The sequence below is a fragment of the Typopeltis vanoorti genome, chromosome 3, assembly GCF_054136105.1.
Source record: "Typopeltis vanoorti isolate ZY-2024b chromosome 3, IOZ_Tvanoo_1.0, whole genome shotgun sequence".
Taxonomy (NCBI): domain Eukaryota; kingdom Metazoa; phylum Arthropoda; class Arachnida; order Uropygi; family Thelyphonidae; genus Typopeltis; species Typopeltis vanoorti.
In genome coordinates this window covers 155,357,881-155,373,771 of record NC_143551.1, presented here as the reverse complement: position 1 = coordinate 155,373,771, position 15,891 = coordinate 155,357,881, and the positions used below count along the sequence as shown (strand labels likewise).

The 15,891-nt window shown below is 38.3% G+C and overlaps 1 protein-coding gene across 3 annotated transcripts in view; it reads right to left on the bottom strand.

Moving 5' to 3' along the window:
- Positions 1-15,891, bottom strand: part of LOC150108681 (histone-lysine N-methyltransferase SMYD3-like) — a 197,170-nt gene that overhangs the window by 85,961 nt on the left and 95,318 nt on the right. For all 3 annotated transcript variants that reach the window (XR_016550678.1, XM_090416146.1, XM_090416147.1), the window contains exon 7: positions 998-1,106. Coding sequence is in view for 2 of the 3 variants with exons in the window: in XM_090416146.1 (XP_090272272.1) it covers positions 998-1,106 (109 nt within the window). In the remaining variant the exon portion in view is untranslated. The remainder of the gene's footprint in view (positions 1-997; positions 1,107-15,891) is intronic.

The window sequence follows — 15,891 nt, the reverse complement described above, 5'->3', positions numbered from 1 at the left end:
ATAAGTGGGGAGTTCGTCTCACATGGGCGATGAAATTCATCTTCCATCTAAAGACAATCACAAACATCCATGCTCACAGTGGGATTAGAACCAGCAGCCTGGTGGTTGAAGAGTGGTATACTAACCACTGGGCCAACCAGGAATTCTAACATATATGGCAAGTAAAATATAAAATATTACTGAACGCTAGTATGAGATATGACATTCCTGGGAATATGGATTTGCCAATTCTGGTAATGATGAAAAAAGTCATTAGGAATCTTGACTGTATGAAACTAGATCTGTCAGATCTACTGCTACATGATCTCATCAACCTATGCAGCTGTGAAAAACTAGTAATTGGGAACATAAAGATGTATGCTTTACATAATCTCAACTTTTATATAAAATTATTAACTCTAAACCAGCTAAAGAAAAGCTATCATTTCATCAAACAATCTCTTTGCTGATATAATGTTTTTTATATCAGCAATTCCTAACTCAGTTTCATCAATAGGAGAGAAGTAGATGAGTATGAAGAAGACTAGCCAATGAGGTTTTTTTCTTTTTGTGAGATTTGAAAATGTATATATATATAATAATATCCCATGCTTCTTAATATACTACGTTCAATAGCTCGCTATGGACAATAACTTTTTTTCCCCTCATTCCACTGATAAAATGAAACCTAATTTTGGCAAATGAATTTTTCTACCAAAATTTCAGGAAGGAAAACTTTCATCTCCACGTGAGATGGGCTGACTTCCCTTCAGCTGAAAGTCCAATATAAATTCCACATTTCCTAGAAAGGCCTATGAATGCATCTTTCAAACTAAAGGAAATTGTAGTTAATGGTGCTATAAGAATATAATGTAGTGCAGAATAAAGGGATGAATTTCATGCCTCCCCACCCCGAGTCATAAATTCAGTCATCTATAGTCAGACATGTAATAATCAAAATGAATTCAATGATTTATTTAATTTTATGTTTATTTATAAATTCAGAAATAATCCTTACTTTTTTAAGATCTCTATGAGGAATATTTCTAATAGCTCTGATATACATAGTAGGCCCATCAAACATAACTATAGCATCAGGATCACATGAATGGTCTAGGACAGATGGACTAAAATATCAAGTTCAAATGTGTGTTTAAATACTTAAAAACCTCTTGATAATAACAAGTTAAAAAATAATAAAATTAGAAAAGGTGATAAGCAAAAAAATATTTATTAAGCTATCATATATATATCATAATTTATTCTCACACCATCTTGTGATAAGGAACTGACTCCTGTCAGTCTCTTCTAGTGTTTTTTTTTAGTATTAACCCCAACATATGAGAAATTGCAGATCCTAAAACAATAATATTGTGCATACATCAGGGATTGAGAGAAGAAACCTATTGTTTCTTCTTCTTCTTCCTTATTTCTCCATCACTTTTTCTTTATACAATCAACTCTCAACTATAGCAAACACTGTTATAACAATTTCTCATACTATTAAACTATCCACTACAACAAATTATTCCTGTAGATCCTATCTGCCATAAAGCACTGATGTGCTATAGGTTTTGCAACCTTTCGTGCATGGGTCTAAATTAAAAAAAAAAAAAAAAGTGTGCTATAGTAATTTCATTAATAAGGTGGCCTATTTAGACCACCTTATTAATGAAAGCATTGTTAAACTTGATGTCATTTAGCATATATTAAACTGTTTTAAAGTTCTACTCTGAAATAAATTCAGAAAAAAAAATTTGCAGCATTGTTTATCTAAACTAAAGAATCCTATCACAAACATGGCATGCAAATAGCAATAAAAAGATAGAGTATGAAAATAGGCAGAAACACTAGAAACATCAGCTGCATCTTGAACAGAAAATGTATAGAACAAGTAAAACATTTCAACTAACTATTTATGCACAATTTTTAGTGAAGATGGCAAATTAAATATTTGTTATTTATTTTTTTATTGATACCATACACAAGAGGTCGAAGGACCTATCTGCACATAAGTGCCATATCTGAGATGCAGGTGAGGAATCAAATAGCAATTTATTGAAATTTTTTTGAACTTTTGCAGGTTTTAACTGTTTGGAAATACTTCTTGTGAAGGGCTGTTCCAGAGGATGGAGACAGATGGAATAAAAGAGAAAGAAAAACAGATTCAGTGTGTTTGCAGTTGCATAGTAAAGGGGGTGCTAGGTAGCTGCTGCTGCTCTTGTATTAACTGGGGCAACAGAAAGTGGGGGAATGATGGTTGCCAGTTCAGGGAAGCAATGACCAATGAAGTACCTATAGAATATAGACAAAGAGTTGAAATACTGAGTCTGTGAGATAGAGGTTGAAGTGAATCTGTAACAGAGGGACTGTCTATGAACCAAAACAACATCTTGAACAAAAGAGATGGCCTAGTTTTTTTTTGGATGCTGAGGAAGATACTGTTGTGGTGTGTTTGTGTTAGGAGAGGCTGGAGATAATGTAGTCCAAGTAGAGGGATCTAATCTTGTTTGGTGATTTGCGTATTCCAGAGGGTAAGGGAATGTTAACTGAGATTTCCTTTGCATAAGAAGAGGCAAGATTGTGTTTTGGTTGCAATGAATGTGACCATGCCCTACTGAAGGATAGTACATTAACCAGTGTTTAAGGCACTAATTGTAGATGATCTTGATGTTTGAGATATCTGCACACTGCATAGTTTGTCAAATGAGCAGGACGAATGTTGAGTACTCGTGTCTGCAAAGCTGTGAAGAGGATTAGTGGTGATTGAGAGGTCATTTATGTACATGAGAAAGAGGGTAGGTGATAAGACAGAGCCCTCAGGTACTTCTGCAGTAGTAGTGAAACTCAAAGAGAGGTGATATTCAACTATGACATGCAGTGAATGACCAGAGAGGAGGTTAGCAATCCAATTACACTGGTTGGCAGGTAGACCAAGGACAGCAGTTTATTTAGCAGACCTCGATGCCAGAATCCATGAAGCCAGACGCCATGATCAAAAGCTCTGGAAATGTCAAGAGTGACAGCATAAGTTTCACCAAACCTTTTTATTGTACATATCCAGTGGTGGGTAATGCAAGCTAAGAGGTCAGCAGTGATTCTTGAATGGTGGAATCCACACTGGTGGTTGCTGATTAATTGATGGACCTCTAGGTAGTGGAGCAGTTGACCATTGATTAATTTCTCCATTATTCTGGAGAGGACTGAGGTGATGACAATTGGATGATAGTTTGATGGTAGACGTCTATCTCCCTTTTTTGGAACAGGTTGGATATGAGATTTCTTCCACACATTGGGATAAGTACCAGCTATGTATCATTTTTTCCTTAAAGTAGATACTATCAGTATGGCATAGCAGAATAAGATATCTTTGTTGGGAGAGCTCAATTTGGCAATATTGCCAAGTGTAAAATTTATAAAATGTATTTGTTGCAAAAGCTGAAAGATTTATGGAAGGAGAGAGAAACCGGTGAACAAACGTGTAATAAATGTTTTCAGAGTGAATGCAGAGAGGGAGAACAAATGAAGTGATAGTAGAGTAGATGATATTTATAGAAGACTGGAAAATGTAAATATTGGTGATAATACTGAAAGTGCAGTGGAGGAAGTTCAAGAGAATGTAGAACACTTATATCAGAGGGCAAAGCATGAGATTGAAAGGCTGCAGAAACAGTAAGAGATCAGTCAAACTGAGAGCAGAAAAAAAAAGAAAGAGGTCCAAAACCAAAAAAATAAATAAATAAATAAAACTGTAAAAATAAACAAGATAAAGGGTATGTTAGATCTTGAATGATGGTTCTATCAAGAATAGAACTGCACCATTCAAGATTTAACAAGAACAACAATATCAAGCAAAAGCACACTTGTATTCTTGGCAAAACAGACATAATATGTGAAAATGCAGATGTCATTTTTGTTTGAGAAGGGAATTAAAATATAAAGGAAGAAATTGAATCCTAAATTAAAATGAAATCGAAGAAGGAAATAAGTATTAGATTGTACTATGTTTAAAGTATTGTCTAAAATAGATGGAAATATTAAACTTTCAAAAATATCAATATTAAACTATGCCATGTAAAGAAATTGCATATTGTCGTGCAAACAAAAGTTCAAAGGTTGCAGTTTGACCACCAAAGATGACGTAACGAATGATGAGTAGGCATTCGTGGAAGGCGCTCAAATTTCGCGTTCCCCAAAGAGAGCGATCCTCGTTCAGCGAGGAGGTGACAGCAAATAGGAAAGTCATAGATAAGCTTGGATTATGGAAAAGGGCGCTATAGAAGAGTTTAAAAACGAACTCACAGGGCTCGAGACTCTCTCTCTTGGCTCCTTCAATGTTTCTGGTTTTGGTTTCTGTGGTGTTCCCCGGTTGCGTGCCCCCCCCCCCCCCCATATGCGTTACTGGCTCATAGTTCCGAGGCGGGTCAGCATAGCTGATATCCGATAAGATGGCATAGCGGCAACGGGTTTCCAGTTGCTGAGTGGCGCGAATCGAAGAAGTTTAGCATGAAATGATGGCAGTGTTTCGAGTTTCGGCCATCAGTCTGGTTCTAACCGATGAGAAGGCAGCAAAGGATTCCCCTCGAAGGTAAATTATGTTAAAGGCAGCGACGCGAAAAATTTGTAAGCTCAGAAGAAAGAAGGGGGAAATTCGGGACGAGCATGTGACTCCATGTGGCGGCAGATCACCGTACAGAGGGACAATCCATAACAAAGAACAGATGGAAGGATCGAGAAATCATCTAACAAGGTGGTAACGTACAAAATCTTCATTTTATGTATTATCTATTAGTGATGAATGTGTAAAATGGACAGAGATTAGAAAAGAAGATAGTGAGAATTTAGAGACAGCTTCCTGTGTTATGTTGATTGAATTGGACTGGTAGTCTACGTTCATAGATTGTCTAAACCCAAGTTAATGTGTATGGGCCGTTAGTAGCAGTAATTTAGTTTGATATCGAGAACCATGTTTGTGATTTAGATGAATCATGAGTGTGTATAAATAACTTGCCTGTATGATTACCACTGCCTTGCTTTACCTGTATTTTAGTATTGATCTTGATTAGCTTTGAATATACATATTAGTCATATTGGACTAGTAGTCTGAAAGCATGAGAGCATGCAACACTTAGATGAATGTGAATTGATCTTTGTTAGCAAGTTTTATTTAAAATTTTGAACTAGTGTTTTATGATGAATGTGTACTTATTTAACCTAGAGATGTAAGATTAGAGTATTTTGATAATTAGAATGTTCCTTATTGTTTAGCTAGTGAATTAGAATTTTGATATGACATACCTTTGATGTGTGGAAGTTTATTGAATGTAATTTTGATAATTAATAAACGTTTTTTTTTTTTTTTTTAAGTCTGAGCCTGTCTGAGCATGAGACTGAAATTACCACTTACGAAAATATCGAACCTATGTTTAGAGGAAAAAGGGGAAACTTAAGATTGTCAAGGCCATGACTGTATACTGAGAACTCTGAAATTTACTTACCTACTTAAACTAGATAACATATTACTTGATTTCTGAGAAGGTTTCTCTGGATAAGAATTTCTATCCTAGAGCTCTGGCTGAGGCAGCAGAAACAAATAAATTCTGTCAGAGCTCAAAACGGGAAACGTCCCCAGAAGGTCAGTTTAGAGGTTATATCTCAGTAGACACAAAGAAGAACAATAGAGGTCAATTATAGAAGAAAACGACGATATAACAGGGTGTAAGCAGATAATTTTTTATGCTAATTATACGATAAGGGGAGTACTTCACAAAAGTGCTAAAAATCTTGTTTCCCTGGTGCAAAAATTAATAATAATATTAGTAATGCTGCTAAAATGCAGACAAGGAAGATGAAAGAATTGATTGTTTTGGCTGGAACCAATGACCGGAGAGGTGAGAAGTAATGTAGAATGGAGGATATGAAAGCGTTATTGGAAGAAGCCAAAAAAAGGAGAGTGAGAGGATGAAGTTTGTAAGTCTGTTAACCGCTATCATAGCATGATAGAGGTTAAGTCTCACTTAACCTCTATCATGCTATGATAGAGGTTAAGTGAGAAGGTGTGTGATCATAGCTAATGAATCAATATGTAGGTTGTGCAGAAGGAATGATACAGGGCTTGTGGATGTATGGCCTGAGTTTGATGGATGGAAAGATTTGTACAATGCTAATGGCTTACACTTAAATGAATTTGAAGTTAGGTCTCTAGAGAGAGCTTTGTTCACTGAGAGTATAGAAGTGCAAAGTCAGGAAACCTAAAGAAATTAGGTCAGATACAGGCAAGTGTGTGTGTGTGTGTGTGTGAAGGCCCATGATGTGAATTAGTGCGTTAATGAGCAAAAAATGTGGAATCTAGTCTCTCAGACAATAATAGTGAATGGGATAGTCAATTCAGGATGTAAAGGTAGTTTAGGGGCTAAGGGGATGACACAGTTTCTATATTTAATGCTAGAAAGTATCAGGAATAAGGAGTTTTTGCTAATGGTTAATGCAATCTTGTGCATTAGTGAGATTTGTCTAATAGGAGATAATGTAGTTACAGGGATAAAATGTGGTGAATTTAGTATTTTCAGGGAGGATATATTAGAGAGGACAAGAGGTGGAATACTAATGATGAAAGCAGATGAATTACAGCCATCAAGAGGAGTCAGTCAGGCATGTGGCAGTTCATTTCAGTCAAATCTGGTGTGAGATATAGAAGACATGCATCAGCAGATTAGTACAATAATGTAAGTTGAGTAATTATGGTGTGGGAGACTTCAACTTCAGCGACATAGATTGGAAGGAGGAAAGATCACATGGTAGGAAGGAAATGGAAACAGGGTACAACAGTGTTGGATCTCGTTAGAATCAGAAGACTTGTCCATAAATTTAGTTATGGACAATGCCTCCAAATGGGAAAAGTGATCATGTGGTCTTGACTTGGGAGGTAGCAAAATATGAGGAAATTGTAGTTAAGCAGGGATGTATTTGGAACTACAAAGCATGTGATTATGATACACTTAGGAGGCAGCTTGATGCAGTACCATGGCTTAAAAATCTGCAAGGAAAGGATGTTCACAGTGCATGAGGGGGAGGAGGAATAGTCAAGGAGTATCTGGAGAAAGCAACATCACACTGTATATCCAAGGGAAGGAGGGTAAATTGGGAAGCAGTTAGATGGATGAGCTCAGCTTAATGATATTATTAAGCTGAGCTGGAAAAAAAAAAAGGAAATGTTGTGGAAGGTATATATATAAGAATAAAGATGACCAGCATGGTAAGAAAGCAAATGATTACGACAAGAAATTAGCTGAACAGGTGAAAGGAAATCCCAAAGAGTTTTTTTCATTATGTGGCAAGTAGGAGGAAGAATGATTATGGAAGGATAATTTCAATGAGTGCAGATGGGTGAAAAGTGACAGAAACAGACAAAATTGTTGAGCTACCAAATGACCACTTTGCAAGAGTGAAGATACTGTTATGGCAGAGGTGACAGGGACTGATGTGAGAACTGAGGTTGATGAATTGGAGGTACTTAAAAAAGTTGTACTTATCCACCTATTCCTAAGAATTCAGGAATAGATGGATAAGAAAGATACTTTATGGGGGGGGAGCATGGCTTTGTGAAGGGTAGATCATGTCTTAGTAATTTACTAACTTTTTATAATAGAGTGACAGCTGAATTGGATAAAGGGAATGGTACTGTGGATTTTGCAAAACCATCTGACAGAATACCACACAGAACTCTGTTATAAAAACTGCAACAAATGGGGGATGGATATGAAACTGGTCATGTGGATAAAAGGGTGGCTCCTGGACAGATATCAAAAAGTAGTATATGAAGAAGCCGAATCCAGGAGAAGGCAGGTTACTAGTGGTGTGCTGCAGGGCTCTGTGCTTGGACCACTGTTGTTTAATTTGTACATAAAGATAAAGTCTGATCCATATTAACATATATATATAATTACATTACAAGTCTTTGTCAATTTTAATTCTTCCTGATTCAGGTTAGTTCTTCGTTTCTTCCCTTAAAGTTAAATCACAATCTAGAATATCCTGCTAGTCATACATACACAAACTGAAAATAATGCATACTTTGAGTAAGCTTAAATCAATATTAATTTATTATTGATTAAAGATAATTAGTATAGATAATTTGTGTATAGATAATTTACAGTAATTATCTATACACAACTGAGATTGAGCTTATTTCGATATTACTTACACAATCTTATTCTACCTGTATCTGTGTATAGGAAATATCACATATCTCGCTCCGCACTGTCTTTTACATGAAATTTTGTCCACATGAAAGTGCCCCTTTTTGTTCTCTTTGTTTCTGCCAGGTCATTCTTAATCTCCCCCCCCCCCCACACACACACCAAGTTTCTTCTTTGTCTGAGTCATTAATTATTCTATGCCCTTTAGGACCCTTAACATGGCAGCAATGTGCAGCTCTTTCCTAGTGAGATGTCCTGACAATTGACACTATACTTCCCATGGCAGCGGACCCAGGCATTCAGAAACCTCAAAGTCCTTCTCGACGCTTTGCCTTATAAAGGCCCGGACTTCCATTGTACAGATGCACACAACTCTCAAAATTTCCGTGTATGGTCATATATGGATGTCTGAACATGATGCCATCATACTTCGCATGCCTTTTGAAATTGCCATATATGGACAGCATTACATAATGGTGTGATGCACCACATTTTAACAAAGACTCAGGGTTAAGTTATTACAAGTACAAAATTTATTACAGACAAAATCTGACATTCCTTTAAGTGCAATCTCCCTAGAAAAACATGTGAAAACAAACAAGATAAGTTAATTATTATGAGAGAGTTTACACTAGAGACTGGAAGAAATCAGTTTCATACCACTACATAAGAAGGGAGATATGAAGGATTGCAAGAGAACAATAGAACTATTAGTTTAATCTCTAATGCAATCAAGATTTTATTAAAGATCATTCTAAATAGGATTAAGGCCAAAGTTGAAGCAGATTGAGGAACAAGCAGGTTTTAAGAAAGGTAAGGATACCAGAGATCTGATTCTTTGCCTCAGACAGATCATAGAAAAGTATAAAGAATTTAGATTCCCTATGGTAATGTGTTTCATATACTACTCTAAAGCTTTTGACTGTGTTCAGCAAGTGAAACTGTGAGAAGTAATGAAAATAATGGGTTTTCCTCAACACACTATTAGGTTGATAGCTAACTTGTACAGTGAGCAAGAAGCCACATGGTGAGAACAAGTGTTGGATTAACTGATTGGCTTCAGGTTGGAAATGGAGTCAGGCAAGGATGCCTACCTTCTACTCACCTGTCTAGTATCTATGCCAAGGACATCATGTGTGTAGCATTGGATAAGCAGACAGGAATAGATACTACCTATCACTATATGATATCTGTTGATATCATATAGTGATATGTAGATACGTGGTAGATTGATCAGTAATCTGAGGTGTGCTGATGATACAGTACTCCTTTGTAATGACAAAGAAGAACTAGGATGACAAACTCTTGACAAAGTTAACAAGTGCAGTAAAAAAAAAAAAACCAGAAGACTTCAGCTGAATCCAAGCAAGACAAAAATTATGGTTCTCAAAGGAAATACAGACAGGGAAGCTCCTGAGAAACAAGTGTACCTTAATGAAGAAAGAATTGAGGAAGTCAGCAAGTTTGAGTACCTGGGATACATTATTAATGTTAAGAATTGCTGTTCAGAAGACGTTAGAAGAAGACTAGGAGTGGCTAAAACAACAGTCAGAGACCTGTCTAAAATCTGGAAGGATGGATCGATCTCCATGGGAACAAAGTTGAGAATTTTGGATGCAGCTGTTTTTTTAAGAGTGACTTATAGACATGAGATTTAGAAACTAAAGAAGTCTGAAAGAAAAAGGATAGCTGATTTTGAGATGTGGTGTTACAGAAGGTTGTTGATATCATATAGTGAAAGGCAGACATGAATGGATGCTAAAAAGGATAGGTAGAACTTTAAGGCTCCTTAAAGCTAATGACAGAAGAAAGTTGAAACACTTTGGACATAGTGAAAGGATGGAAGGAGGAGTTCTCAAAACAATAATAGAAGGTAAAGTTCTTGGGAAAAGAGGAAAGAGTAGACTGTCAATGAGTGAAATATGGGAGCAATATTCCATGGTTGTGCAGATTTGGGGTTTGTATACAGTTAGCAGCTGTGAAGGTGTTGAAGTATTGTCTTGTGCAAAAAAGTACACCAAATTTTTTGCTGGCTGCTGAAGCTATAGTTGAAATGTGGTTGTGCCACGAAGGACTGGAGGTGCAGGGCAGTCCAAGAAGAGAAATCTTGTGAGAGATCAGACACAACTTAGTTTTGGTGGCACTGAGGTTGACAAGGTTGTCCTTGCCCCACTGGGATATAGCTAGGAAATCAGAATTCAGGTCACTATGTGGTGGATCTTCAGGATTCTAATACTCGAGCACTACAAGGTTTGTCAAATGAAAAGGAGGAATAGAACGTACTGTTGTAGGCAAAAATAAGAATAGCATTGGAAGACTGTGAGAGCAGGTCATTTATATACATGATAAGTAATAATTAAGGAATTGACAGCGTACACTAGAAATATAAATTAAAAACAACTTTAAAAAATACTTTCCGATATTTCGGCAACGTCACATTGCCATCTTCTTGGGAACTTAAAATAAAGAACAGGTGCACGCAAGTGCTACATAACAGCAAATGAGAAATGTAGCGAGGAAGCTACCATTTTACTAAAGCCCTGATGCTCCCTGGCGGGCTATATTGGTAGTTATTGGCCTTTGGGCTAAAGTTCTTCTGATATATGTTTCCCAAATTTGGGGTGGTCTTATGCACCCAAATTTGTTGAGGTTTGGCATGTTCCTAAGGGCTGAGGCTGATTCCATGAATAGTCTTTCATATTTGAAAGCTGCGGTGTATAACTGTGGCTTTCTTCCACCTTATTCTGTGGCGGGTATCCAGTGGTCTGCAAGCTCAGAGTGGCTGTACTGGTGAAATCGGATGTAGTCTATGTGTTCTGAGATTCTGATATTTGCTGTCCTGCCTGTCTGGCCAAAGTGGGACAATTTTTGTGGGGCTGAGTTTAAGGCTTTCTCTTCAAAAGTCTCCATAAAGAAGTTGGCCAAGGGTGGGGAAAGTGGTGAACCCATGGCTGTCCTCTCTATCTATTTGTAGAATTTTTCCTGCTAAACGAAATAGCCTGAGTTCATTGTGAACTGAAATAGGGCTGAGATATCGGGAGGAAATTTAGCTTGGATTAGCTCTAAGGTTTCTTTGAGGGGGACATTTGTGAATTTGGAGTAGTCTTATGCACCCAAATTTGTTGAGGTTTGGCATGTTCCTAAGGGCCGAGGCTCATTCCATGAATAGTCTTTCATATTTGAACTTGCTGCGGTGTATTATTGGGAAACATATATCAGAAGAACTTCAGCCCAAAGGCCAATAACTACCAATATAGCCCGCCAGGGGGCACCATCAGGACTTTAGAAAAATGGGAGCTTCCTCGCTTCGTTTCTCATTTGCTGTTATGTAGCACTTGCATGCACCTGTTCTTTATTTTAAGTTCCCAAGAAGATGGCAACGTGACGTTGCCAAAATATCGGAAAGTATTTATTAAAGTTGTTTTTAATTTATATTTCTAGTGTACGCTGTCAATTCCTTAATTATTAGTTATCATGTTTAACCAGCGTATAAGCCTTTCAACAAGAATTACAATCATTCACGGAGATTCCTTCACACGCAAGGCCCGCCATTACGGCAAACTGAAGCTGAAGTTATCCAGACAATTGAATCGTCTGACCTTCCTAAAACGCTGCCGGGATAACCAGGTAATCCCAAATTGTGTAAAATTGAAGCACCGTTTCTTTTCACAAAAAGGTCTCCGTATCTACAAACGGGCAAGCCAGGCTTTACTTCGGGAGCAAATTACCGCTACATGCGGTTCCCTAGCCGACATAAACAGAGCTATTTTAGCGCTAGAGGATGAGCTTTCATATACATTTAATCACAAACTTTGGTCAATTCTACATGACGTCTCGTGTACTGTGGCCAATAAAGAATTCAAACGAATACGGAGTTGACATATCAACAAGTTTGATAAACTAAAAAAGAACTCAACGTCCAAACAAAAACTACAAACCAACACTGTAGTTAACCTTTTGTCAGTTACCATGAAGCCTGAAGCACTCAACGCTCTGTCACATGGTCACAAGTTCGCCATTGCTCCTAGGAAATTACCGGCCGAGGAATTCATGATCCGGATTGAACGCGGGATTCGCCACCTTCCAAACCACATCGCCAACGATATTAGATTGGATGTAGCCTGTGTTCTTACCAAAGCAAAACCACCAGAAACCAACATATCCATTAGTGAATACAAGTCACTACAAGAATTGAAGAAAAACAAAGAAATAGTTATCACCAAAGCGGATAAAGGGAACGCCACTGTGGTACTCAATCATAATGACTACACAGGTAAGCTTAAGGCTTTACTATTAGATCGAGCTACTTACCTCCCCACTGAATGCAATCCCACCAACTCACAAATTAGAAAACTCCATAGGCTTCTTAAGAAGGTTACTTCTTGGCCTGTGGAGATTACTAACAGACTAAAACCATATAACTCTAGACCCCCCCCCCGTATATATGGACTCCCAAAAATACACAAAGAAAATGTGCTATTACGTCCCATAGTGGATGGCACTGATTTCCCCCACTTACAAACTAGCTAAGTATTTAGCCAAAGTGCTCTCACACTATATTGGCAAGACACCATCACACATAAAATACTCAGCCCACTTCAAAGCCAGTATAGAAAACCTTACACGCCAACATAATGACATAATGGTCAGTTTTGACGTCTCCTCCTTATTCACAAATGTCCCCCCTCCTCAAAGAAATCTTACAGCTAATCCAAGCTAAATTTCTTCCCGATATCTCAGCCCTATTTCAGTTCACAATGAACTCAGGCTATTTTGTTTGGCAGGAAAAATTCTACAAACAGATAGAGGGGACAGCCATGGGTTAACAAACACATCATCAATGTAGCGAAGCTATTTGGCCACATGTCCCGGATACACTCCTCTCCTTCTTAACACACTTAAACAACCAACACCCTAGAAAAAGAGAAAAACAATAGCCTCCCTTTCCTAGACACACTAGTCACCCGCCAACCTGATGGAACCTTGGTTTTTCTCAGTTTATAGAAAACCCACCCATACAGGCAGATACATTCACCAACAATCCCCCCTCCCCTCACAACAATATGGAGTTATTAAGACACTATTCAACAGGGCAAAACTTACCTGTTCAAATGATCAAGCCCTAACCACTGAACTAAATCACATCCTTAACACTTTCTCAGCCAATGGCTACCCCCCGCAAAAAAAAAATAATCCAAAAAATACTTAAACCAGTTATCCACAACCCACCTCCCCCTCTTCACAAAAAAGATTACTCTAAATCCATCACCATCCCCTACATCCAAGGCACCTCAGAAAAAACCAATAAAATCCTAAAAAAACATGACTTAACCACCTGTTACAGACCATATAGCAAATTGGCATCCCTTATCCGCTTCACTAAAGACCAACCACTTCCCCTAGACCTACCTGGTGTATACCAGGTCCCTTGCAGCTGTAAATTGTCCTACTTTGGCCAAACAGGCAGGACAGCAAATATCAGAATCACAGAACACAAGGACTACATCCGATTTCACCAATACAGCCACTCTGGGCTTGCAGACCATGCTCTGGATACCCACCACAGAATAAGGTGGAAGAAAGCCACAGTAATACACCGCAGCAAGTTCAAATATGAAAGACTATTCATGGAATCAGCCTCAGCCCTTAGGAATATGCCGAACTTCAACAAATTTGGGTGCATAAGACTACCCCAAATTCGGGAAACATATATCAGAAGAACTTCAGCCCAATAACTACCAATATAGCCCACCAGGGCTTTAGTAAAACGGTAGCTTCCTCGTTTCGTTTCTCATTTGCTGTTATGTAGCACTTGCGTGCACCTGTTCTTTATTTTAAGTTCCCAAGAAGATGGCAACATGACGTTGCCAAAATATCGGAAAGTATTTATTAAAGTTGTTTTTAATTTATATTTCTAGTGTACGCTGTCAATTCCTTAATTATTAGTTATCATGTTTAACTAGCGTATAAGTCTTTCAACAAGAACATTTATATACAAGAGGAAGAGAGTGGGTGAAAGAACAGAACCCTTGGGTACTCCTGCACTGGTGTGGAAATCTGAGGAGAGAAAATCATCTGCCATGACACCTAGTGAGTGACCAGTGAGAAAGTTGGCGATTCAGCTGCAGAGTGTGGAAGGCAGAACACAGGATGGCAGTTTGTTAAGTAGGTCCCTGTGCCAAACCCAAATAAATGCCTTTGAAATGTTGAGTGTGGCCACATGACTTTCTCCAAATTTTTTCTATAGCTTGAGTTCAGATGTGGGTGTTGAAAGCAAGAAGATCAGCTGTAGTTAAAGAATGGCAGAATCCATACTGCTGGTCACTGATTAGTTGGTAGGTCTTTAGGTGGTTCAAGAGTTGGTTGTAGGGTAGATGCTAGTTGAATAGTACAGACTGAAGAGACAATACAGGATAGGTGTTAGTTCTGGGACATAATTTTTTAACATAATAGGTGGGATATCATCAGGACCAGTTTGTGTTCAGGTTATTAAGGGTTCTTTGGATTTCTTTTTGGTGGAAGACAATGAGTGACACGGAGAGAGCTGCTGTTCTTGGTGGAGTGGAGGGAACTTCACTGAGGTCATCAATGCAGGAAGTGGTTGAGAAGAGTGATGCCATTAGTTGGCCTTGTCCTTAGGTGAGATAACTACGGTACCATCTGGATGTGAGAGTGATAGAAACCTGGGTGGGCAAAAGTAGTGCCCAATGGCCTTGGCAGGTAACCAGAAGGAACAACAGCTCATTGGGGCAGGAGGCGAGTTTGGAGCATTTGGCCCTTTCAAAGTCCGATTTGGACATGGTGATGATTCTTTTACAACTGTTGCAAGCTGCAGGCAAAGTGAGCAGCTGGAGGCTTGAGCCCATTCATGGTATGCAGAAGTTTTTTTCTTTTACTGCATTGGTACCCATTTTGAGAATCAAGGTTTGGATGGCAGCAGAGCATTTGAAGTGAAATAAGGGAAAGACTTCATTCCTGTGAGGATAATTTCTGTTATTACATCTGAGCAGGTGTTTACATCAGAAGAAATGTAGTAGTAGTCAGACCATGGGAAGGAGGAATAGAAGTCACAAAGGTTGTCCCATTTGACACTCCTGTAGTGCCAAAGGACATGAGACTGTGAACTGGTTGGCAAAGATTGTTCTGTGGTAAAAGAGACTTGTATGAGGTTGTGATCCAAGTTACCAAGAGGAGAAGTGACATCCATGGTATACTTGGAAGGGAAGCTTGTTAAGATGGCATGTGTTGGCAAATTGGAGTGGGTTGTCAGGTATTCTGGTAGGGAGGTTGATGATCTCTGATATGTCACTGCTGATGGAGAACACCTTTGCCATCAGCAATGTGTGTGTGAGAGAGAGAGAGAGACAGTAGAAGAGATCAGCGTGATTAATGGAGTCTGGAGAGTAATAGAGAGCATATGAAAAGGGCAGGTTAATATGGTAGGGAAATTTTGAGCCAAAGCAGATCAAACAGTGAGGATTTGAGGTTTTGCAATCTCTGGTATGGTATGTTGGTTCTGATGAATGCACAGGTGTGCATTCATCAGATCACATCATCATAGTGGCCTGTTGTGAGACTACAACAGGCCACTATGCCTAAATCCCTGAAAGAATGATGATGATGAGCAATTAATTCATAAATGCACTTCGTCCTTATGATGTGGCAGCATGTGGAGCTTCAATGCAGTGGGAACAGAGGAGAAATTATATAGGAA